General features: G+C 38.6%; 1 protein-coding gene across 2 annotated transcripts in view; it reads right to left on the bottom strand.

Moving 5' to 3' along the window:
- Positions 1–24930, bottom strand: part of Prkdc (protein kinase, DNA-activated, catalytic subunit) — a 170450-nt gene that overhangs the window by 115339 nt on the left and 30181 nt on the right. The window contains exons 19-31 of one of the 2 annotated variants that reach the window (XM_090338803.1): positions 23716–23802; positions 22455–22574; positions 21537–21696; positions 20686–20792; positions 20156–20246; positions 18306–18469; positions 17432–17584; positions 14327–14434; positions 10762–10988; positions 9916–10010; positions 6563–6662; positions 4572–4705; positions 3386–3640 (exon numbers count right to left, since the gene is read on the bottom strand). In XM_090338803.1, the coding sequence (XP_090194929.1) occupies positions 3386–3640; positions 4572–4705; positions 6563–6662; positions 9916–10010; positions 10762–10988; positions 14327–14434; positions 17432–17584; positions 18306–18469; positions 20156–20246; positions 20686–20792; positions 21537–21696; positions 22455–22574; positions 23716–23802 (1801 nt within the window). Of the gene's footprint in view, positions 1–3382; positions 3641–4571; positions 4706–6562; positions 6663–9915; positions 10011–10761; positions 10989–14326; positions 14435–17431; positions 17585–18305; positions 18470–20155; positions 20247–20685; positions 20793–21536; positions 21697–22454; positions 22575–23715; positions 23803–24930 lie in introns of both variants that reach the window. The other variant, XM_090338802.1, reaches the window with a different exon arrangement.

Genomic DNA, 24930 nt, shown 5'->3' on the forward strand with positions numbered 1-24930 from the left:
CAAATGCAGGGATTAGTCATATACCCCCAACAGCATTGCTTTTAGTAATTATTTCAAATTTTTAAATGTTCTTTTAAATGTTCTTCAAATGGATTAAATAAAAAAATAAAAAAAACAAGTGTGGAAAGACACTGGTCACCTTATATAGTCAATCTCCAGATCACCCTCACAACTTTGCCAAGCTCATCTGAACAGTATGAGCAGGGCTATTTCTCCTTTCCACTTCATGCTATCCACCATGACTCTCCTACCATCTACCACACTACTAACTTCTCCCTATCTCACTGTGTACATTGTTATTGCAGGATGTAAAGGCCTTTAGAACTTCAGACAAAGGGACAGATGAAATACTGGCATAACCATAGACAAGATAAAATACTGGCATTTGCAGGGAAGTGGATGAATCTAGAGCGAATCATATTGAGTGAGATAAGTCAAGACCAAAGGAACAAAAGGCACATGGTATCCTTAATATATGGCTATTAGATCCAAACAGTACAAGAGCAAGGACTCAATATTTGCATACCCAATGCTATGGACAAGGTATTGGAAATATAAACATAACTACATAGACATAAAAACCTATGACTCTATAGACATAATGTTTTATTTCATAAATTAATGTGTATCTATGACATACAAACCCTTAGCCTAATTTTGATTGTGATCTAAAAACTAAGTGCCAGTGATTGTATATAGAGGTTCTCTTCTTGAACACTTGTTTGTTAAACATGTCATTTGAAATATGATGTAAAAATCAATGTTAATAAATTCTTTAATAAAATATATATTGGCATAAACATTCAAAGAGTAAGCAAAGGTAATGACTGAGATTTCTCTTAAAAATCTGTGGTCAGTTCTTTAAATTACAAAATCTGAACAAATTTAATCTAATTGTCAATATATAGACCATTATAAATAGTTTTAAGAACCAAGTATCAATGCTCATGGTTGCAATCCTTGCCACTTGAAGGATTTGAGATTTGGAGGATGGCAGCTCAAAACCATCCCAGGTATATCCATGACACTCCCTCTTAACCAAGAGTTAGGTGGGGATGGGAGGGTAGCCAGTGGTAAGTGCTTGCCTAGCATGCATGAAGCCTTAGGTTTGACCTCAGAACCACATACACAGAGAAGTGATGTTGTGGCTTAAGTCGTAGAACACAAGCCTTGAGAAAGTTCAAGAATAGTGCCCAGGCCCTGAGTTCAGCCCCATGACTAGCAAAAAAAAAAAAAATTACAATTCTGTTTATGTATGTCTTAATCAAGTCATGCATGGTATAAGAACATTTGAATCAACAATGACAAGCAGTCCCCAAGATTATATTACCTAATGATATGGTATCTGTGAAATATACACAAAGGTGAAATAGCCTAATATCTCAGAACACATCTCCTTCATTAAATGCTACATGACAGAAAAGACAAAAATAGCATTCTAAACAGATAATTTTACTTTTTTGGGGGGCCAGACCTGAGGCTTGAACTCAAGGCCTAGACTCTGTCCTTGAGCTTTCTCAAGGCTAGCGCTCTATCACTGTGTATGTAGTATCAAGGAATCGAACCCTGGGCTTTGTGTATACCAGGCAAGCACTCTACCACTAGGCCACACTCCCAACCTAATTTTGTTTTTATTTACAATATTTACCAAAAGGTTTTATCTACTTTTTATAGATACAAATAATTAATTTCCCTTAAAACAAATGTAGTAATAACACAAAATAAAAATTTAAATACACAGATCCATTTTTTTACTAAGACATTGCTAGGGGCATAAATAAAGTCAACAGTCTAAAAATGTAGAACACCAGTGGCTCACCCCTATAATCCTAGCTACTCAGGAGGCTGATATCTGAGGATTACCCTTCAAAGCCAGTCTCAGCACCAAAGTCTGTGAGACTTTTATCTCCAGTTAACCTCAAGAAAACCAGAATGGAGTTATAGTTCAATGTGGCAGAGCATTAATTAGCCTTATGCTGAGGAGCTCAGGGACAGTGTGCAGGCCTAGAGTTCAAACCCCACGACCAAACCAATCAACAAAAAAAAAAAGTCTAAGAACATAAGGCTTTATGCCGGGCACAATGGCTACGCATATAATTCTAGCTATTTAGGAGGCTGAGATCTGAGGATCAAGGTTCAAAGCCATCCCCAGCACAGAAGGACCTGAGACTCTTACCCTCAATTAATCTCTAGAAAACGGGAAGTGGGGTTTGGCTCAAGGGTACAGCAGTAGCCTTGAGCTGAAGAGCTCAGGAACAGCACCCAGGCCAAGTTCAAGCCCCATGATCCACAAAATAAATAAATAAACAAAAACAAAAACATACGGCTTTAAAATTAAAGAGTTGAACAGTATGAAATGGCAATACTAATGTGAAGATTCTGCATAATTTTCAGTGAAGAAACTATTTTTTTTTTTTTTTTGGCTAGTCTTGGGCTTGAGCTCAGGGCCTAAGCACTGTTCTTGGACTTTCTTAAGATTAGAGCTCTACCACTTGAGCCTCAGCACCACTTCCGGCTTTTTTCTATGTATGTGGTACCAAGGAATTGAACCCGGGTATTCGTGCATGCACTCCACACTAGGCCAAACTCCCAGCCCGAAGAAACTATTTTGAAGCTGATGTTACCGAGAAGAAAAACACCATAGTTCTTAATTCCATACGACTGGATTCTTTGGCTAGGTTGCATAGGCCCTGTTTGTCATCATATTACACTCTTCATTATAACATTAAATGATGCTGCACTGTGAATAAATACCCTCCTATTACCTAATGGCTTGGTTGCGAGCTCGTGGAACTACTGGGAGAATATGATACTTTTAAAGGTAGGACCTAATGGACAGAAGTTAAATCATTGGGACATGCTCTTGAAAGAGAATCTGAGACCCTGAAATCCCCTCCCCTCTTTCACCTCTTTATTATGGATTGCCATAAGGTCAACAGCACCCTCCAGCATATGCTCCTACTACAATAATGTGCTTCATCACAGATCTAAAAGAAACATGGTCAACGTTGGACTAAAGCTTCTAAAACTATGAACTAAAATAAACCTTTCTTCTTATTAAGCTGATTATCTCATACATTTTGTCACAGCAACAGAAAGCTGATTAACATAAATGAAATGGTTAACAGTAAGTAACCATGTTTGTAGCCCATAATGACTGCACTAAGCTGTCTTCCTGGGCCAACTTACAGCAGAACTGAGTGATGTTAATCTAAGGATAGGTTTTAGCCAAGTAAGATAGCTAAACTCTATAATCCCAGCTCTTAGGAAGTTGAGGCAGAAAGATAACAAGTTCAAAGTCAGCCTGGGTGACATATTAAAACATTATCTTTAAATTAATAGTCAAATAACCCCATAAATAAATAAATAAGGTAAACTTTACCGCCTAGGACCTCATGAGCTTCCACAGTCTTCTCCTCAATAAATGTGTTGTAGCACTCTAATGCAGCCAGAAGCAGGTCCAGCCACTGCAGGACTGTTCGTAGGCTAAATGGGCCTCGCAAATGGAAGAGGGTTGGCTGAGCAAGAATACCGGATGTCTGATCACTTCTGCCACCTCCCCCTTCAAATATGCTTATGAGAAAAGAAGTATCTTCTTTCTTGATAATATCTTTTAACCATGAAGAAGGGGATTTGTTGCCTTAAAAGAGAACCAAGATTAAGACCTTCACAAGAAAATTTCTGTGATCTAATGGTTGAATTAAAAAAATTTTAATGCTACAAGACCATCTTCTTATTCCAGTATTCATCACTTGTTTTACTATAAAGTTACTCTCCTTAATTTCTTTAAAAATTACAAAAATTCTGTTTGGAATAGCTATTTACTAATATCCTGCCCTACATGCCATACCACCTCCTTTTTGGCTCACTGAAAATGGTCACTATTCTAGGAAACTGAAAAGAAGACCAAAAGAAATGTCTAGTGATGCTACTATCACTAGAAATTGTGAGCTCTGCACAAGTCAGAGACTACATGTGAGGTAGGGTTGTGGCAAAAAATAAAACTTACTTCTAAACAGCTGATGCTCTGTTCCTTTAAAGTAAGAAAAAAACATGCGACACCTCCTTCTTCAACTTCAGTTCATATTAAAACAGAACTACATCATTTCATTAACTTAATATTTTGAACATATTTGTGTGCATACGTGTGTGTAGTACTAGGGATTGAACCCAGGTCCTTGGACATGCACACTCTATCACCAAGTAATATTTCCAGTGCCCAATATTTGGAACATTCATTAAGTATGTTAACCAAATGGCCATGCAACTAGTATTCACTTTATTCAAATGAAATGGAAAAAGAAAAACCACTGTGAAATTTAAAAGTAGGAAATGCCAATTTCCATATTATGTATTATATAAGTATCACTGAAATAACAATTTCTCCCTCTACATATCTTGAAGAAATGTACTCATAAGTTACAGTGTCATATGAATTTGAAATAATATTAGATGCATACTGACATTCATTTAAATAGATGGGCAATCATGTGTTTAATGAGTTTGCATCTCTAAGCTACTTTCAAATCCAAAATTCTTTCTACTTAATAGAATTTAAAGAATTAACATACCTGGTAGTAAGGGAACAAATTTGTAAAAGAGTTCTATGGACTTGTGGCGACACTCTGTTTGGGGTCTTCCACAGTGAGCTAAAAGCCACTGGACCAGATCCAACAAGCACAATGGTGCTGATGGTGGAAAGCCTCTAAACAAAGAAGACAGGTGAACATAAATACTCTCCAGAATCCAATGTTGAGCAGGAGTCTAGAAATTATGAACTCAACTGTACTACAATGATACATGTAGACTTCCTTTACGACATTCTATGGTCATGAGGATACAATTAAAATATCACAGCTTAAATGGGCCTAGGAGCTGTTCATCTTCATTTCAACTTAGTTTTAACGATTTAATTTTTATTTTCTGTGGTGCTGGAGACTGAACTGAGGGCCTCTGAAGTAACAAATACTCTGCCACTTAAGATACACTAGCTTTATTCTTTTATTCGTACAAAAATTTAAAAATACGTTTCAACAGAATAACAGCAACAAGTATTCCTTTTCAAAGTGCCTTAAACAAATGAGGCTGTAGGCTCTAAAGCAGCACTTCTCAAAATGTGGCCTCTCGACCAGCTGCACCACCATCATCAGTAAACTATTTCTAAATGAAAGTTCTCTGGCCCTACACTACATCTGACATGGCAGGGTGGGTGGTAATCAGCGCAACATGTGTGTTTTAACAGGACATTCCACTAATGTTTTTTTTTTTCTTTTGCCAGTCCTGGGCACTATCCCTGAACTTCTGTTAGACTCAAGGCTAGCACTCTACCACTTGAGCCACAGCACTGCTTCTGACTCTTTCTGTTTATGTAGTACTGAGGAATCAAACCCAGGGATTCATGCATCCAAGCACTGTACCACTGAACCACTTTCTCAGCCCCAACTCCCATTAATTTTATAGATACCTCACATTCTGACCTCCTGTCAATTGTCATATACGTTAACATATAAACATTTCTATATAAAAAATATATATAACATATATAACATTTCTATATAAAGAAATGTCATGGGGGGCCGGGGATTTGGCCTAGTGGTAGAGTGCTTACCTAACATGCACAAAGACCTGGCTCGATTACTGGGTACCATATATATAGAAAAAAAAAAAGCCAGAAATGGTGCTGTGGCTCAAGTGGCAGAGCTTTAGTCTTCAGAAAGCCCAAGGACAGTGCTCAGGTCCTGAGTTCAAGCCCCAGGACTGGCCAAAAAAAAAGTTGTAAGTCAACAGAAAAATCCAAACAACCTTTTTGGTTTGAAACTGTTTCTTACACTGTCCTCAGACTGACAATCTTCCTGCATCAGAATCTTAAGTATCTGGGATTACAGAATTACCCAGCTGAATTGATTATGAAACAGAGAAAATAGTAACATCTACTCTACATGGGACATCCCTTGCCCAGAGAAGGGTAGTTAGCCAGCACAGACACCAGAGCTCCCCTAACACTGAACAGATAAAGCAGGGGGAAGTAATACAAGGCACCAGTCTGAGAATAAGGCACCAAGTGGGATAGAAATGAAAGTGTACCCCAGAAACCACTAACCCATTCCTAACCTGGCTCATCTTTACTTTGTAATCCTATAATTCTGTCTGCCAAAATCCTATTGCAACATTCAGCTCCTATACTTCAAAAGTAACCACTTATTCTAGTCAATTCTACATCAAACTTGCATCAAAATCAAGACTGGCTAATCAGGAGGCTGAGGTCTAGGACTGAGGTTTAAGCCAACCCAGTCAAATTTGAGAGACTGCAATTAACCAGCAAAAAAGCCAGATTTGAGACATAGCTCAAGACTCTGAGTTCAAGCACCAGTACCAGTACACGCACACAAAACTGTCAGTATTAAATAACTAAAATCAAGCATTTTGGAATATATAACTTGCAAAACTCCTCAGACAAACTGATTTTTCATAGACCCACACATAGACCCAAAGTTGTCCTCTTATCAGCTGAGAATTAATGTTATGTGGAGGGGAAAAACTGAAAAGGAAACATATGACCTACTGCGGCAAACGTCGTTTCTTTGCCTTGTTTAGAGAAACATGCTTCTTTTCAATGATGCGTCTTAGGTGATCAATGGCATCGCAGCATTGTTGAACTGTACCTGTTCTCAGCACCAAAGCAGATTTCAAAGAAAATCAATTTGTTGGCTTATTTTATAACTCTAAAGGTGCTTTGATTACAGATTTTGTATTGCTCCACCCTCTAAATGCAAAGTTTAAATAATTACATTTCATGTCCAAGACAAAACCTAAAAAACCCCAGTACTACCAGCATAGAATTACAATTTTCAGTTAGTTGAAATACTAATAACTGTATTTTAAGAGAGCATTCTAGCATATTGACAGTTATTGATAGGCCTGTAAAGTGTATATTAAACATGTTTCAAAGCATTGAGATGGATACATAAATTTACAATGTGTCACTTGTTTTAGGCCATTATGTGGAATATATATAACAGTATAATATTCGCAGAGATAAGCAGGTAAGTAAATTTCCTGGGAAAACATGAAAGTATATTCTACTAATGGTAGCAAAGTACTCAGACAGGAATTTTAAGTGAGAGAAGTGCTGAACAGTAGCATTACAGGACTGGGAGTATGGCCTAATGGTAGAGTTGTTTGCCTAGTATGCACAAAGCCCTAGGTTTGATTCCTGGGTATCACATACACAGAAAAAACTGGAAGTGGTGCTGTGGCTTAAATGGTAGAGTGCTAGCCTTGAGAAAAAAAGAAAGAAAGACAGAGAGAGAGAGAGAGAGAGAGAGAGGGAGGCAGGGAGGGAGGGAGGGAGGAAGAAAGAGAGAAAGGGAGAAAGGATCGGCAGTACAGTTAAGTTTACAGATAATATTGTAAAAATTTGATGTGCACAGTAACCACAGTGTAGTCAAGGAAAAAAGTCCTGCAGAAGTAAACAAAAAAAATCTGTAAAACTGTAAGGGAGACTGTGTTCCAAGCTTAACCAGCCTGTCATCCTGAGACAAGCCTTTCCCCATTTTCAAACTCAGATTCCTACGTAAAGTGGAAACGAGTGCCCTGCCTACCTCACAGGTATATTAAACGGATTCAGTGGACAGATGAATGTAAAGCACTATTAAGACTCATAGGCACAGTGATGTAACAGGAGTGGGGAAGGCGCCTGAGTGCTGGTGTTGCCAAGCCAGGGAGTCAGAAAGACTCAGAGACAGTAGAGGAAGAGGAAATGGTATCACTGGTGAAGGTGGCATGTATTGGTAGAGTTGACACTGTTTACTAATGACTTTGATGTGAATGAGGTGCATACTATATATACCAGCCTTTCAGCACCTTTATTTTTGTTACAAATTTTATTACTAGTTGTGGACAAATTAAGAATATAACATAGAGTTAAAATTGCTAGACAGAAGGGCACAAACACACACAGCAAAACCATATCCAGTTAGAAACTCCACGACCAGCACTGTCAGTATTCATGGCACAGCCTCACACAACTAACTCCTTGTGCCAGGCTAGAGCTATTTTTTTCTCTTTCTTTCTTTCTTTTGGCCGGTCCTGGGGCTTGAATACTGGGCCTGCTCAAGGATAGTTCCCTACTTCTTGAGCCAGAATCACTTCCTGCCTTTCCTGAGTAGTTAGGATTACAGATATGAGTAACTGGAGCCCAGCACAAAGCGATTCTTTAGGGGCGTAAGTTCCTTGATCCCTTCCTATTCCTGTAAGACAAACTGTTACAATTTAATTATATGGCCACTGTAGAAGGAAAACAGAACTAAAATAATGAACCATCTACAGATGCCTAAAATTATTCAGAATTATTTAGAAAAAGAAAGGAGTTACAGTTGCCGCGTCAACCAAAAAAAGCTATGATAATTTTATTTCTATGTATTTTGTGGAAGAGAGTGGAGGCTGCCAAACCCAAGGCCTGCAACACAGTGCTAAGTTGAGAAAAAGTTTCATTTATTGAAAACATTTATATATGTGGAAAATCAAAAAAATCTGAAGTATGCTAAGGCAAAAACTAAAGTTACTATTTCTGCCAGTGATATACCATCAGTGTCAAGGATGGCAGCTGTCCTTAGCTCATGACTATAAACCTAACTAGAGAGGAGACTAAGATCTAGAGAACTGCTGTGCCAAGCCAGCCTGAGCAGAAAACTCCACAAATCTATCTCCAATTAACTAGCAAAAAGCTGGGCTAGGAGCCAAGCACGGTGGTTCATGCCTGTAATCCTAGCTACTCAGGAGGCTGAGATCTGTCTGAGGATCAAGGTTCAAAGCCAGCCAAGGGCACTCTAATCTCCAATTAACCACTAGAAAACTGGAACTATGGCTCAAGGGATAGGGCAGTAGCCTTGAGCTGAAGAGCTCAGGAACAACATCCAGGCCCTGGGGTATGGTGGTAAACTTGAGCTTAAGAGCTCAGGGACAGTGCCAGACCCAGAGTCCAAGTCTCATAACTGACCAAAAAAAAAAAAAAAAAAAAAAGCAAGGCTGGACTTTTTGGCTCAGCCATGAGCCAAAAAGCTAAGTGACAGACAAGTATGCAAGCACAAGGCCCAGTACGCAGAAAAAAAAAAAGAAGGAAGAAAGAGAAGAGAGACAAAGGGGGGATGGAAGGAGCCCAAAATCTGAAGCAGTAGAAGAGAAGTGCTGTCACCCACTGCTATGTGACCTAGCTCTCAATGACACTGATCTCCAGGTCCCAACAATACCCAATGATGACACAGAGAGTTCTAGAAAGTCTTGTAGAACTTCTACGAAGTTCTGAAAGGAATCTATACTAAATTTAATTATAAAGATTCTCATGGCTACTTCAGCACACTTCATTTACTCTGTGTGTGTGTGTATACCAGTAGTGAGGCTAATAGACACTGTACCTTAGCTTTTCCACCCAAGTCTGGCATTCAACTATGTAATGCTCCTTAATCATGGCCAAAATACATTTATAGTCCTGCTTTTTACTAAATTATGACTTCAAAGTCCATGGTCACATCTCAATGGTTTCTGCCAGTGTTCTCTGACCCTGGGAATCGGTTCCATTTTTACATCCATGCTATAGTGATAACAGACTGACCACAGTGCCTACCTCCCCTGAGCACAATTTCTCATCAACCAGAGGTCAGGCTCATGGCTGCCAGAGGTATACAGTCTTAAGAGGATGAACACACAAAGAAAACCTCCTACTTACAAAGCAGATTTGAGGCTTTCTGGTGGGAAGAGAAGAGAAGTGTTGTCTCTCATATTCATTTATGGGACATATAAGAAAAGGAAGTAACACTTCATGAAAATTATCTGTGTCTTAAATTCAGAGCAGAAAAGTTTTGCAGCCTTGAAGCAAACAGAACAGGCATGAAAACAACGTGCTTAGATAGCACATACCTAAGGATTTCTCATCTGCATGTGCCAGAGCCAAACTTTCCATATATATCACCAACGCTTCAAACACAAACTGTTCTACCAGAGACTCTTCTTCCCTGCAAAATAAACAATACTAAGCTTCATATAAAAAAACACCAAGAAAGCAACTTAATGTGGCTCACAGAAGACAAATTTTAGGACGTAACCTTACTGCTACTCAATGCTTCCATAGCCATTTCCCCAGTCTCACTACCTGCCTACCAAGAGTAACGAATGTCTCCATTGCCTCAGATGGCAGCTTCTTTCCTATCTCTACTAATCTGAAATGACCTGGTTGATTCTCACTCATCCTTTATGTTCACACTACCTACTCAATCTCATTCCATATTCTTCCTCTGTGCTCCAAAAGACCTGTACATTTATGTCTTCTGCCACATTCACAAAACTGCTGCAGTATTGTACCTACATATCTTTCTCTGTAATTTCTTGTTTGTTCTGTTTTGATTTTTAATGGCACTGCAGTTTGAACTCAGGACCCCATGCTTGCTAATAAGCTTTAAGCCACATTCTTAGTCCTTTTCTACATTATCTCTGTCCCTGAACTTGATCCTCCTGATCTTTGCCTCCCAAGTAACTGGATTGCAGGCATGAGGTACTACCATATTTAGCTATTTCGGGGGGGGGGGTTCAATATATATTGGATAGTAGTTAATTTTTTAAACATCAGAATACAATACAGCACCCAGTGCATAACTAGTTAATAAATTTATTACATGGATGCATGGAGTTAAACAAGGCACCTTTTTAAAACTACTACAAGATTTAACAGCTCCTTTTGTATTTTTTTCTACCACATAGCTTACATACCTGAATTCCCTGTAGATGTTATTAAAAGCAAGAGCTGCTCCCAACCTCTTGAAAGCATTAGGATGAAGTGCAAAGCTGTACAACCTCTTGAAAAGTGATTTTGTGTTTACTGGACTCTTCTGCTGTTGCTGTGGTGTTGTTTGCTTAATAGACCACTTGAGGAATTCTCGAATACATCGACCACAAAAATCTCTTAAAGTGCTATCAATGGGGTCCACAATTCCATCCTGGAACAAAGCAATGACATTCTGATTGTACTTACTATATGTCCATATAATGACAACTGAACACCCTTAGTCTGCCTCTGAGCATAACAAGAGTATGCTATAAAAATTATATTACTCACCAAAAAAAGAAACACTGAAAAATCAAACTGGTTGTCTAGTTCTTTTAACATAGGAAAAATAAACAGAAAAATCCAGATAAGAGCTGGGAGTTTGGCCTAGTGGTAGAGTGCTTGCCTAGCATGCACTAAGACCCAGTTTTGATTCCTTGGTACCACACACATAGAAAAAAGGCAGAAGTGGTGCTTTGGCTCAACTGGTAGAGCTCTAGCCTTGAGAATACCCAAGGACAGTGCTCATACTCTGAGCCCAAGTCCATAACTGGTCAAAAAAGAAGGAAGGAAGGAAGGAAGGAAGGAAGGAAGGAAGGAAGGAAGGAAGGAAGGAAGGAAGGAAGGAAGGAAGGAAGGAGAGAAAGATCCAGATAAAATGGAGAAAATACTGTCGCAGTTTCAATTTGTCCCCAAAAATGATATGTTGAAAACATAATCTCTAGGCCAGACATAAAAGCCTACACTTGTAAACTCAGCTACTTGGGAAGTGGGAATCAAGAATCACTGTTGGAAAATAGCTCAGGCAAAATGTTTGTGAGACTTCAATTATGTTAACATCTGGGCACAGTGGCACATGCTTGTCTTCCTAGGTCCATGGGAAACCTAAGAAGAGTTGCAGTCCAGGCTGACTGAGCAAACATGAGACCCATTGAAGACATGGCTCAAGTGACAGGGTGCTTCTCCAACAAACACAAAGCTGAGTTCAAGCCTCAATAATGCTATATACATATGCTGAAAAAAGACACCATGCCTTAAGGTAGTCTGCTTAGCAGGCATGAGACTCTGAATTCAAACCCCAGTACTGTCAAAAAATAAATATGCACAATCTCTAAAATCATGTTGGTAGAATCTGGAAGGTCTCTGAAGGATTGAGATTCAACGAGGCATAATTGTGGAACCTTCACAATGGCTTAAGTGGCTCTATCAGAAGAGCTACAAGCTGGCACACTCTTGCCCTCTCTTTCTAGGTGATGGTATGATATAGCAAAGAAGGCACAAGTACCAGAACTTGATACTGAGCTTCAAAGTCTCCAGAAATACAGGCCAAATAAGCTATTTGTTCAAAATTTCCCATTTCATGGCATCAACTGGCATGACAAGGTAGGGAGCCTTTTGTCTGCCAAGGGTCATTCAGGTATTTATAACCTCATTCATGGGCCACACAAAATTACTAATATAAAAAGTCAGCCAACAAAAAGCATACGTGTTCTGTCATGTATCAAATGATTTCTTGGGCCTTATCTGGACCACAGCCCATAGGTTCCTCATGAATTACATCAACAGAAGACTTAGAATAAGACACTGTGTGTGCTGTTGTTAGGGAAGCGGCAGTGCTCACTAGGAAAGCTATGCTATGCCTATCCCTCAATGCCTTCCTGTGCTACCATTTACTATTCCTTTTTTGCCTCTTTTCTGTGCCATCTCATTTTACTTTATCCTATCTTACCAGATTTCTTCTGAAATCCTCACTTGAGCTACCTTCAAGATAAAAAAAGGAAAAGAAACCAAATGGAAACCTCAGAACAGAAACATTAGATTAAGGCATCTGAATACAAAGAATCCACAAGTAAAATCTAATTAATAGGCAGTATTGCCTAGTAGAAGCTGCAGAGAATTAAAACTAGAGAAATAATGTGCTCAGTGTTTTAACAAAAATTATTCAGTGACTCTGCACATGGTATATGACTGCAGTGATTCTGAGAACAAAAAAGGCCCTATTAGTACTTAAACTGCCTAACAGCCCTGGACAAGCCAAGAGGGGATGTGTGTCTGCTCTACATGCTCCTCACAATTAAAACCCAAAACACAAACACATCACGGATATAATGATGCCTTTCTTTCTTTCCATTCGCCTTCTTTCTCTCCTTCCCTTCTTTCTTCTTCCCTTTCTTCATTCCTTCCTTCCTTCTGCTAGGTTCTCTATAGCTTGGACACAGAGCCTGGAACTCAGTTTACTTACAGCTGGCTGTTTAACTCACACACTTCCAATCTGGCTTTTTGCTGGTTAATTAGAGATAGAATCCCTCAAAGTTTTCTGCATGAGCTGGCTTCAAAGCAGATATTCCCTGTCTTGGCCCCTGAGTAGCTAGGATTACAGGCATGAACCACAGAAACTTAGCCCTCCTTTTCTTCTTTCTTATTTCCTCTAACTCATATCAAACTTAGAGAAAAAGTGGCATAGAAACACACACTGGAATCAATTGCAAGAACACAGAATTCAAGGAAGCTTGTTTGGAATAAGTCACTGTATATTTAACTGGAGCTTTCAAGTTCATGAAAGGGAATATCTACTAAGAAAAAAAGGTTAGAAAAAGCAGATAAACCTAAAGAAAATGACATTATAGAAATGAAATATAAACTTATTTCACAAATTCTAAATTGTAGACAAATACATGTCAAAAAGACACTACAATTTAGGTGATCTCACTATCTCTATTCTCAATAAGCCAGGGATCAAATTCTAACAATTCTGCCTCTATCATCACAGGAAGAGTTTTATGTAAAAGGTAAGCTACTTTTCTACGTGCCTTTAACTACGGCATCCAAATGCAAGAGAAAACTGAACAGGCTTAAAAATTCCTTTTATTCTTCAGTCCATTTTTATTTTTAATAAGCTACCATAACAAATTGAAGAACCTTCTCACTTCTCACACCTTCAACACACATCCTCAAACTCTTCTCTTCTTCTCTCTCATAAACATACACTCTCCCTCTCTCATACACACTCCCACTCTCATACTCTTCTTCTTTCACATTTTAATGCAGATAAAATTTGTAGAATTTACAATAATTTTTGTTGAAAACACATGTGAATTGATACTTAGTAACATGTATCAGAAGTATGACTTAAGCAAATGGCATTACACAAATCAAACAAAAAAAGAGACAAGATGGTCCTGATGATAGTGGCTACCTTTTCACATAATATATATACTTTCTTTTTTGCCAGTCCTGGGCTTGAGCTCAGGGCCTGAGCACTGTCCTTGGACTTTCTCAAGGCTAGAGCTCTACCACTTGAGCTCCGGCACCACTTCCGGCTTTTTTCTATGTATGTGGTACCGAGGAATCGAACCCGGGACTTCGTGCATGCTAGGCAAGCACTCTTATTATCAGGCCAAACTCCCACCCCCCTTTTCATATTATTACAGGTAACTTTTCCTGACCATCTAAATCTACATTAAATGTTACTGTCAATGGGAACAGCAGGAACAGTCAAGTACTACTCACCAATATGGCTTCTAGTAAGGCAACAGTATCCTGACTTTCAAATTTCTTATTGTTAGTGAACCAGTGAATCAGCTGCATAACAAGTGGCTCATAGAGTTGCCTTGTTACCTGGAGAAACAATACTACTGGAGTCTATTGCATTCATGTAAATACACATTGGAATTAAACATTTAAATGGCACTTGCATTAAGGTAAAAGGAAGCAACCCCACTATTATTTTCATTAGTTTTCTTATCTAGTTCAATTCTGTTATAAACATACTCGTTCTGTTGTTGTTTTGATTTTTGACAATTTGGTGCTCTGCCCTTGAGCTACACATTTAGCACCACGATGAAAATATTCCAAAGTCTTCTCCTCTAAGAGCCCAATTTCAAAAAACAGTACATATTAAAGCTCACTGATCCTCTAATTACAAGAGTAATTTGAAGTAGTAGATATTGCTAGGACTTCTAATTTTTTTCTTTTTTTCTTTTTTTTTTTTTTTGCCAGTCCTGGGAACTGAACTGAGCCTATGAACTGTCCTTGGACTTTCTCAAGGCTAGAACTCTACAACTTGAGCCACAGCACTGTTTCTGGCTTTTTCTATGTTAAATATACATGCTAGGCAAGCACTCTTACCACTAGGCCAAACTCCTGGCCCAAGAAATTTCTAATATTCATCTTCATTAATGTGATTTTTTTGGGGGGGGTGGGTCATGGGGCTTGAACTTGGCCTGGGCACTGTCCCTGAGCTCTTTAGCCCAAGGCTACTGCCCTACCCTTGAGCCAAGCCCTATTTCCCATTTCTAGAGGTTAATTGGAGATAAGAGTCTCAGGTCCTTTAATACCTGGGCTGGCTTTGAACCTTGATCCTCAGATCTCAGCCTCCTGAGTAGCTAGGATTACAGGCATCAGCCACTGCCCCCCAGCAATCTTGTTATTTTTGAAATAGTATCATGCTGTATTTCCCAAGCTCAATTCAACCTTGCAATACTCCTGTCTCAGCTTTTCAAGTGCTTGGAAATTTTACTCTTAAATTCACATCTAGGATATTAATACAGTATTTAATCTACACATGAGGTATTCAAGATTATAGACATTATCATTATTAAACTTATTCCCCACCTTAGGAACCTATGAGGACAAAACAAAAGCCAAATCAAAATCTTACATACACAAGTTTCAAAATCTATATCACAAGGGCAAAACAGAAGAAACAATTTAATTGTATTATATGCAAGACAGCTGCCTTTCCCACTGCTACCTACTCTAGTTACTGAGCAAAAACTTCCAATAACAGGCACTTCTCCCAGTGCTCAGGCCAAAGTGTCGAAGGAGCATTGATGCTTCACTACAGGGTGATTTGGCTATGAGATTCAGCAGTCACTATCTTATCATGAGAAAGTACTACTTGGTCTTGCCTGTAATCCTAGCTACTCCAGGGGCTGAAATATAAAGATCACAGTTGGAAGCCAGCTCAAGCAAGAAAGTCCATTAAGACTCCTTTCTCTTAATTAATCACTAAAAAAGCTAATCTGAAGCTGTGCCTCAAGTGGTAGAGTGCTAGCCTTGAGCACAAGATCTCAGAGACAGTACCCAGGCCCTGAGTTCAAGCCTCAGATTCAGCACCAAAAAAAAAAAATATTAAACTACACCTAGTTTACTAGTCTTTAGGGCTTTTACAGAAAGGACCACTGCCCCTCAAATCTTATTTCTCTATTAAATTTCCACAATTTTACTTGTGGCACTTCTTATCACAATACTGGACTGTTTTTATTCACATATATTATTAGAGTATTCATCTACCTTCATAAGTACATTTCTTTTCAGTTTCTTTCTTTCTTTTGCATGCCAGTTTTAGGGTAGTGAGGAATCAAACCTGGATCTTCATGCATGCTAAACAAGCACTTGACCACTAGGCCAAACTAGCAGCCCATCATTTTTTTTTTTTTGAGGGGGTCAGTCATGGGGCATAAACTCTAGGCCTGGGTGCTTTCCCTGAGCTCTTCAGCTCAAGTCTACTGCCCTACCACTTGAGCCACAGCCCCACTTCTGATTTTCTAGTGGTTAATTGGAGATAAGAGTTTCATGGACTTTAGTGCTCAGGCTGGCTGTGAACCATGATTCTCAGATCTCAGCCTCCTAAGTAGCTAGGATTATAGGCATGACCCATCGTGCCCAGCTCATCATTTTCTTTTTTATGTACACACTTTATTATCAGGATAATGATATATCAATTTGCTATCATAAACTGAATCAAGGAAATGTCTATGACTTTCTGCTTCATGGCAGGAGCAGAGTTGTCCAAAAAGATTTAAGGAATAGGCCACTTGCAATTATCTCCGATTTCTTCCATTACTCTTAATCACAATTATCTTTTTCACTCCCTGAAAGACTAGTCTGTCCTTGAGCAAGACACCGACTCATCTACCTCAGGTAATCTAGAGACACAGTAACCTTAAATAGAACAGAGGTCCCCACACTTTGTGGGAACTCATTGGAAAAGATTTTAAAAGTCATGGTCATTTTAAGGTAACAACCAAGAAGAGTGGTTATTCTGTTTTTATTTTGTTTTGTTTCTTTAAGATTCTCTGATTTGGGTACCTAGTATATTTACTGTATATACATTTACTTGAATTAGGAAGGGAAGGAGAACAACAAAATAGTGGCACATAGGATAAAGGGTGAACCAATGTAACAGCGATATACATCAGACAAGATGTTGGAAATGAACTCTATAACTTGGAGGGTGGGGAGGGAAAGTAGGAGAAAAGCATGGGAGGGGGTAACAATGTCCAAGAAGAAATGTACTATGAGTGGAGTACAGTGGCTCATGCCTGTAATCCTAGCTATTCAGGAAGCTGAGATCTGAGGATCACAGTTCAAAGGCAGACCAGTCACTGAAGTCCATGAGACTCTCACCTTCAATTATCCACCAGCAAACCAGAAGTGGTGTTGTGGTCAAGGGGTAGGACTTAGTGTGAAGAACTCAGGGCAATGCCCAGGTCCAGAGTTCAAGTCAATTCTCAAAGGATTCTAAAATGCGTGCTCTGCTGACCAGTAAGCAAGACTACATACTTTTCTTTAAGTTTTATAACGGTTTTAGAATCAAACTCATGTGCTTACCTGATCCACATCACATGCAAGGCGAAGCAGCACAGGAAAAGTGTGCTTATACAGCTGGTACATGGGTGGGAAACCCTGGTCACTTTCAGGCATCTGAGTGGCTTTTCCCAGCATAAACATGACCATGCTGTGTAACAGCTCACAAGCTGCCACCTGAAAGAAGCCATGAGTTCGACAAAGCTATGGTTAATATGTTCACGAGATAAAAATATTTCATAAAGTTTTACTTGGTTTAATCATTAAAGAAGAAAAACTTAAGCCCAGTGGTGGCTCACGCCTGTTATCCTAGCTACTCGGGAGTCTGAGATCTGAGGATAATGGTTCAAAGCCAGCCCAGGCACAAAGAACCTGAGACTCTTATCTCCAATTAACCTCTAGAAAACTTGGAAAGTAGGGCTTGGCTCAAGGGTAGGGTGTTAGCCTTGAGCTGAAGAGCTCAGGCACAACAATTGGGCTGTAGCCTTGAGTTGAAGAGCTCAGGGACAGCGCCCAGGCCCAGAGTTCAAGCTCCACAATAAGGGGGGAAAAGAATGGAAGGAAAACTTATCTCTAGTTACTCTGGAGGCTGAGATCTGAAGATCAAGGTTCAAAGCCAGCCTGGCAGAAAAGTTTATGAGACTCTTATTTCTAATTAATCACATACACAAAAAGCCAGAAGTAGAACAGTGGCTCAAGTGCCTTGAGAATGCTCAAGGACAGTGCCTAGGCCCTGAGTTCAAATACTAGCACTGGCAAAAAAAAAAAAAAAAAAGAAGTAGAAGAAAGAAAGAAAATATAAAACTAATGATCTTTGAATGGCTAAGTGCATTGTCTATTTTAAACATACATTTTAAAGCAATACATTACAAATGAGTGAAATAAAAAATAAAAGTACTTTAGTTTGTCTATCACTAGCTGAAAGAGCCAATTCAGTGACACGAGGTAAGAATACATCCAAATAAATCACAGGCTTCATCTCTCTGAATGGCACTGCAAAGCTGAGTCTCTTCTCTCTGTCCCAGGCCACACACTTCTTCATCATTTCATCTGAGGATACAGCTGACAAAGAAGAGTTAGGGTATATGACATGTACTCAGAGTCTCCCTAAGAACACTAAATCAGAGTGCTCTTTGACTTTTAAATTAAGCAACTTATTGATTTTTAGACAATTGAAAAAATAGTAAATGAACAATGTTTTCATTAAAAATCTAAGACACACAAAAGAAGAGGTTAAAATGGCAGAAAAATATGAGAAAATGCCCATCATCCATGGTCATAAAAGAAATGCAAATAAAAGCAATCCTAAGATACCACCTTATCCCAATCAGAATGGCCAATATTCTGAACTCAGACAACAACAAATGCTGCTGGAGTTGTGAAGAGGAACCCTACTACACTGCTGGTAGGAAGGTAAACTAGTTCAGCCACTCTGGAAGGCTGAACTGAAAATAGACCTTCCCTATCATCGCACTCCTGGCATCTACCCTGAACATCATAACCCAGGATATAAGGACTCCTGCTCAGGTATGTTCATCTCTGCACTATTCATAATAGCCAAGTGATGGAAACAACCTAGATCCCCTACTGCAGGTAAATGGATACAAAAAATGTGATATATATATACACATATATACATACATACATACATACATACATACATACATACATACATACATACATACAATGGAATTCTACATAGCCAAAAGACAAGATAAAATAATGGCATTCGCTGGGAAGTGGATGAAGCTAGAGCAAATCATGTTGAGATAAGTCAAGACAAAAGGAACAAAAGGCACATGGTCTCCTTGATATGTGGATATTAGATCCAAACAATACAAGAGCAAGGACTCAATATTTGGGTGCCAATGTTATGGACATGGTCTTGGAGATATAAACATAACTACATAGACATAAAAAATGAATGATGGAATATATACTCTATAAATGTTTTATTACATAGATTAACATGTATCTATGACCTACAAACCCTCAGCTTAATTAAATATGTTCAAAAATCTATGTGCCAGTGATTGTATATGGTTATTCCCTTCTTGAATACTTGTTTGTTAAACATGACATTTGAAATATGATGTAAAAATCTGTTAATAAAATTTAAAAAAAAACTAAGACACTTTCCAGGTATATGTTCTAATATAGGATATTAGAACTGAAGTAACCGAAGTCATTTGTATACTTAATATCTAATTAGAAAAATATGTTCAGGGAATTCTTACTAAAAGTTAATTCTCTGTTTTAAGAGAAGGAAGCTGGATACCGGTGGCTCATCTCTGTAAATGCAGCTACTCAGGAAGCTAAGATAGCTGGAGCAGGAAAGTCTTAATTCCAACTAAGCACCAAAAAAGCCAAAAGTAGATATGTGGCCTAAAAGTAGAGTGTAGTAGAGTACTTGCCCTTGAACACAAAGTTCAGGGCCTAGGCCCTGAGTTCAAGCTACAGGAATAGCATAAGAAAAAAAGTTAATTCTCATAAGAACAAAAATACCCACATATTAAAGAACACTGAGCCTAAAATACACAGCCAAATGTCAACTTTGATTCTCTTTCAGGCTATAACATTCATCATATATTGAATCATTCAAACTGCATTTCATTAAGTGAAATAGAGTATAATTTTACTGGAAAACAAATGTCATATATAAGCACAGAATATAATGTAATCTATTAGTACTTAAATTAAAATACAAATAAATCTATAGGGATTGTTATTTTAAAGAAAAACATTTACCTGTCACAAGATTTTTGTTTATTTGTCCTCCTAGAGATCCAAGCATTTGTACTACTCGAATTCTTATTTCTTCTAAGGACAGTCCTTCTTTCTGAAAATTTATACAATTATATACATATGTGTAACTGAATTTAAAAACTAAATATACAAGCACAAAAATTATTTTACCATCTTCCCTATTGTTAATGGCTTCTAATGCTTAATCCAGAGATTTGCAAATCTGAACTTTTACTGGAAAAAAGATATGCTTAGGACTAATATCAGTATCCTGACTTGCTTATTAATATGCACTATATTCCCTTTCATTATGAACTTAACACATTCAAGTGTAGGGACAGGTAGAAAAGTAAGGTCAAGACAAGAAGCCAAAATTATGTATTTTATATTTTAGCTGCTAGAAATATACCAAAATTATTTCTATAGTACACTAACTTAAATGCAAAACAATATTTTAGATAAAGCGTTTTTTTTTTTCTTTCCATAAGCTGGTCTCTGTATTTAACATAAAGAAAATACAAAGTTTCTCTTACTGAAGAAATGGTCCTTGTCCTTTTCAAATGCTTTAATACAACTTTATTAAATCCTTTCTGGGCAGCATGAGAAAGTGCTGACACTTCCCATTTATTCTTGGTCTCATCTATCAACAACAAACAAAAATCAGTTTTAAACAATATTCACAATATATTGCAAAACAGAAACATCAAGGGCTAGGAGTTTGGCCTAGTGGTAGAGTGTTTGCCTAGCATGCATAAAGACCCGGGTTCGATTCCTCGGTACCACATACATAGAAAAAGCCAGAAAATGTGCTGTGGCTCAAGTGGTAGAGCTCTAGCCTTGAGAAAACCCAAGGACAGTGCTCAGGCCCTGAGTTCAAGGCCCAGGACTGGCAAAAAAAAAAATGCATGAGATAATATGCAAGCAAAAGAATCTAAGGGCATGACTTATGTGACAGAGTACCTGCCTAGCAAGCCTGAAGCCCTGAGTTCAACCCCCAGAATCAGGAATGTATGTGTGTGTGTGTGTGTGTGTGTGTGTGTGTGTGTGTGTGTGTGTATATGAATATATATACACCTATACATACCTATATAGATGTGTGTATACATATATGTGTGTGAATAGGTATGTATATATATATGCATATAGATATGTATGGGTGTATACGTATATGAATATATGTATGTATGTATATATATATATATATATAGAGAGAGAGAGAGAGAGAGAGAGAGAGGTATTTGAGTATATTGTGTGGATAAGGATAAGGATATGTACACACATATACTAAACACACTGTGTCCAAATATCTGAAGTGGGAAAATATGCACAGTCCTCACACTGCCATCTTAATTATGGTACATATCCCAAATCTTCCAAATCTTACCTGATAAGGCAGAAGTTTTCAAGTATCCATCAAGAGAGGGGAGAATGTCTTTGTAGTAAGGCTGAATTACATGCTTTGGGATGTGTACTGACCATTCCTCAAGAGCATTCAGACCTACTTCAGCCAGTGGTGTATAACTCAGGCCCAGCTTGAAAGCCATCTATGTATGAATACAAACAAGATAAATTGAAACATGAGAAATTTAACATGAAGAAAAACAAAAGCAAGCCGGGCGCAGTAGCTCACACCTGTAATACTAGCTACTCGGGAGGCTAAGATCTGAGGATCAAGGTTCAAAGCCAGCCAGGGCACAGAAGAATGTGAAACTCTTATCTACAATTATCCTCTAGAAAACAGAAAGTGGAGCTGTGGCTAAAGGGGTAGGACAGTAGCCTTGAACTGAAAAACTTACAGACAACACCCAGGCCCAAGAGTAGGATGGTAGCCTTGAGCTGAAGAGCTCAGGGGCAACACCCAGGCTGAGTTCAAGCCCCATGACTGACCAAAAGAAAAAAAAGAAAGAAAGAAAAAAGAAAAACAAACGCAGCAATAAATTGTGGTTTACAATGAATATGACCTCTACTGCTAGAACCAAGAAACTGCTTTAGGGAATCAGGTATAGCACAGGTCACCATGAGGAAAACAAACAACACCAGCCCAAGTGAGTGGTAATTCACTGCAGACTTTCAACATACACAAGATTAAATTCTCACATCAATCTGCAAAGGAGGCCTAGAGAGGCCTGGTCAGGTATTCTAAGCTCCAAAACTAGAGAGTGGCAGAAGCAAAGGCTGAACCCTGTATGCTTCCTATGTGAGCACCTGCTATGACTACCAGGACAAGATCCTGCTATTTCCACATTCTCTAAAAAATATGACACTGATAAAGAGATGGAAATGCTCAAGAAAATACAAGTACCTGCAATGCAGGAACATAGGCTCTAATGTCAAGTTGAATGATGTTGGGTGGCAGGGACAGAACAAATGTCAAACAGGAGGCCAAAAGTTCATCTTTGTATTGCTTCATTTTAACTGACACCTTAACAGAAAGAAGATAACAATGTTGTGTACTTGAACAGACCCCACAAGATGAAAATCTGTTAAAAATAGATTTTTTATCTGTTTTATTTTTTTTAACTGTTATAATATTTATTTCCCTTCTTTCAATGGTTCCAACATCTTTGTTAAACCAGGACTTTTCTAGTGGCTCCAATATCTGTGTTAAGTCAAGACTTTTTCATAACAAAGTAATTTGTTGTAAGAGTAACATAAGTAATGTAGGCAATCCTAGGCAATAGCCTGCTGATCTTAGCCGGGTAGGTGGCTCATGACTGTAATCCTAGCTACTCAGGAGGCTCAGATCTGAAGGTTACAGATCTGAGCCACCAGTCCCCATCTCACAATCATTTCTTTCTCACCACCCCACCCCTCTCTGTTTTGTCAGTCCTGGGGCTTAAACTCCAGGGGCTGGGCACAGTCCTTGAGCTTTCTCAAGGCTAGCACTCTGTCACTTGAGCAACAGTACCACTTCCAATTTTTTCTATGTATGTGGTTCAAGGAATCAAACCCAGGTCTTTGTGCATGCTAGGCAAGCACTCTACTATTGGGTCACACTCCCATTCCACTTCTGGCTTTTTCTGTGCTGTTATACTGAGGAATTGAACCCAGGACTTCATGCATGCTAGGCAAGCACTCTACCATTAGACCACACTCCTGGCCCTCATAATCACGTCTAGCTTTTTTTTTTTTTTTTTGCCAGTCTTGGGCTTGGGCTCAAGGCCTGAGCACTGCCCTTGGGTTTTTTCAAAGCTAGAGCTCTACCACTTGAGCTTCTAGCTTTTTTCTATGTTTCTGGTACTGAGGAATGGAACCTAGGTCTTCGTGTATGCTAGGCAAACACTACCACGAGGCCAAACTCCTGGCCTCTAATGTTAGCTTTTATAGACTTTATTCTGAAGCTAGGCATGAATGATGCACACCAACTCAGGAAGCTGAAGGAGGAGGATCACAAACATAAAGGCATCTTCAGCTGCATAGATGGTTTAAGGCCAACCTTGCTCCAAATCTGGATTTTAGTAAACCAAATTTTAAGTAATTAGATCACTGATGATCATTATGGTATTTTCTCTATGTATTCATTGAAAAATAACCCATGATACATGAAATTATTTTAAAATTACCTCTTTACCAAATTTTGCAAACAAAATAAAACAAGAATATTTTTCTGGGTCCTCAGGCGACTCTCTCAAACTCTTTGTGCTTACTCCCTGTGAAATAAAAATAGCAAATTAATAATTAAGCAATATATATCCAAATCTAACAGTTTACTACAGGGGTATGAATAAATTTCATTTTATCAAAGTCTACTGTGGAAAGGAGACAGTTAACTCTGTAAGCCAGTCAGAAACAACAGGAGAAAAGGTAGATTCTGGTCAAAAGCTATGAGCATGGCTAAGTCAAATTCTCTTTCTGCACCTTATAGTAAAGTGGGACCTACAGTTCAAGAGACCTGCCCACTCACAAGCTGGATCCTGTGTGACTAACTAGAGCTTTAGGAGTACAGTTATTCTCAAACTTCTGGGTACTAGGGTCACCTCTATCCCCAGACATCCTGATTAGGTGAGTGTGTAGAAAGCCTAACATTCCTGAATAATACTAATATTGCTGGTGCCAGAACCTCTTTGGAAAGTACTATTAATGTTAAAAGTGCTACTACAATTATAAGTGTTCTACCACTTAGAAGAATCATCTAGCTGTGAGTGGTGGCTCATGCCTGTAATCCTAGCTACTCAGGAGGCTGATATCTGAGGATTGAGGTTCAAAGCCAGTCTGGGCACTAAAGTCTGTGAGAATCTTATTTCCAATTAACCACCAGAAAACCAAAAGTGGTGCTGTGGCTCAAGGGTAGGACAATAGCCTTGAGCTGAAAGGCTCAGGGACAGAATCCAGACTCAGAGTTCAAGTCTCCCACACCCAAAAAAAAAATCATCTAATTGACATTTATATACCAATTTTTTAAATATATATAATGATAAGCAATAAAACCTACTGAAATTATTTTAATAAATAAGGAAGGCCAAGCACCAATGGTTCATGCCTATAATCCTAGCTATTCAGGAGGCTGAAATCTGAAGATTGCAGTTCAACGCCAACCCAGGAAGGAAAGTCAGTGAAACTCTATGTCCAATTAGCAGTCAAAAACAGATTTAAAAAAAAAAAAGACAAACAGAAGTGGAGCTGTGGTAGAGTACTAGTCTACAGCACAAAAACTCAGGGATACCACCCAAGGCCTGAGTTTAAGGAAACAAAAAAAAAAAAAGGGAAAGGAAGGAAGGAAGAAAGGAAGGAAAGAAGGAAGGAAGGAAGGAAGGAAGGAGAGCTATTAGAAGGCATAG

Source organism: Megascapheus bottae, chromosome 9 (genome assembly GCF_031878675.1).
Source record: "Megascapheus bottae isolate mThoBot1 chromosome 9, mThoBot2.hap1, whole genome shotgun sequence".
Lineage (NCBI taxonomy): Eukaryota > Metazoa > Chordata > Mammalia > Rodentia > Geomyidae > Megascapheus > Megascapheus bottae.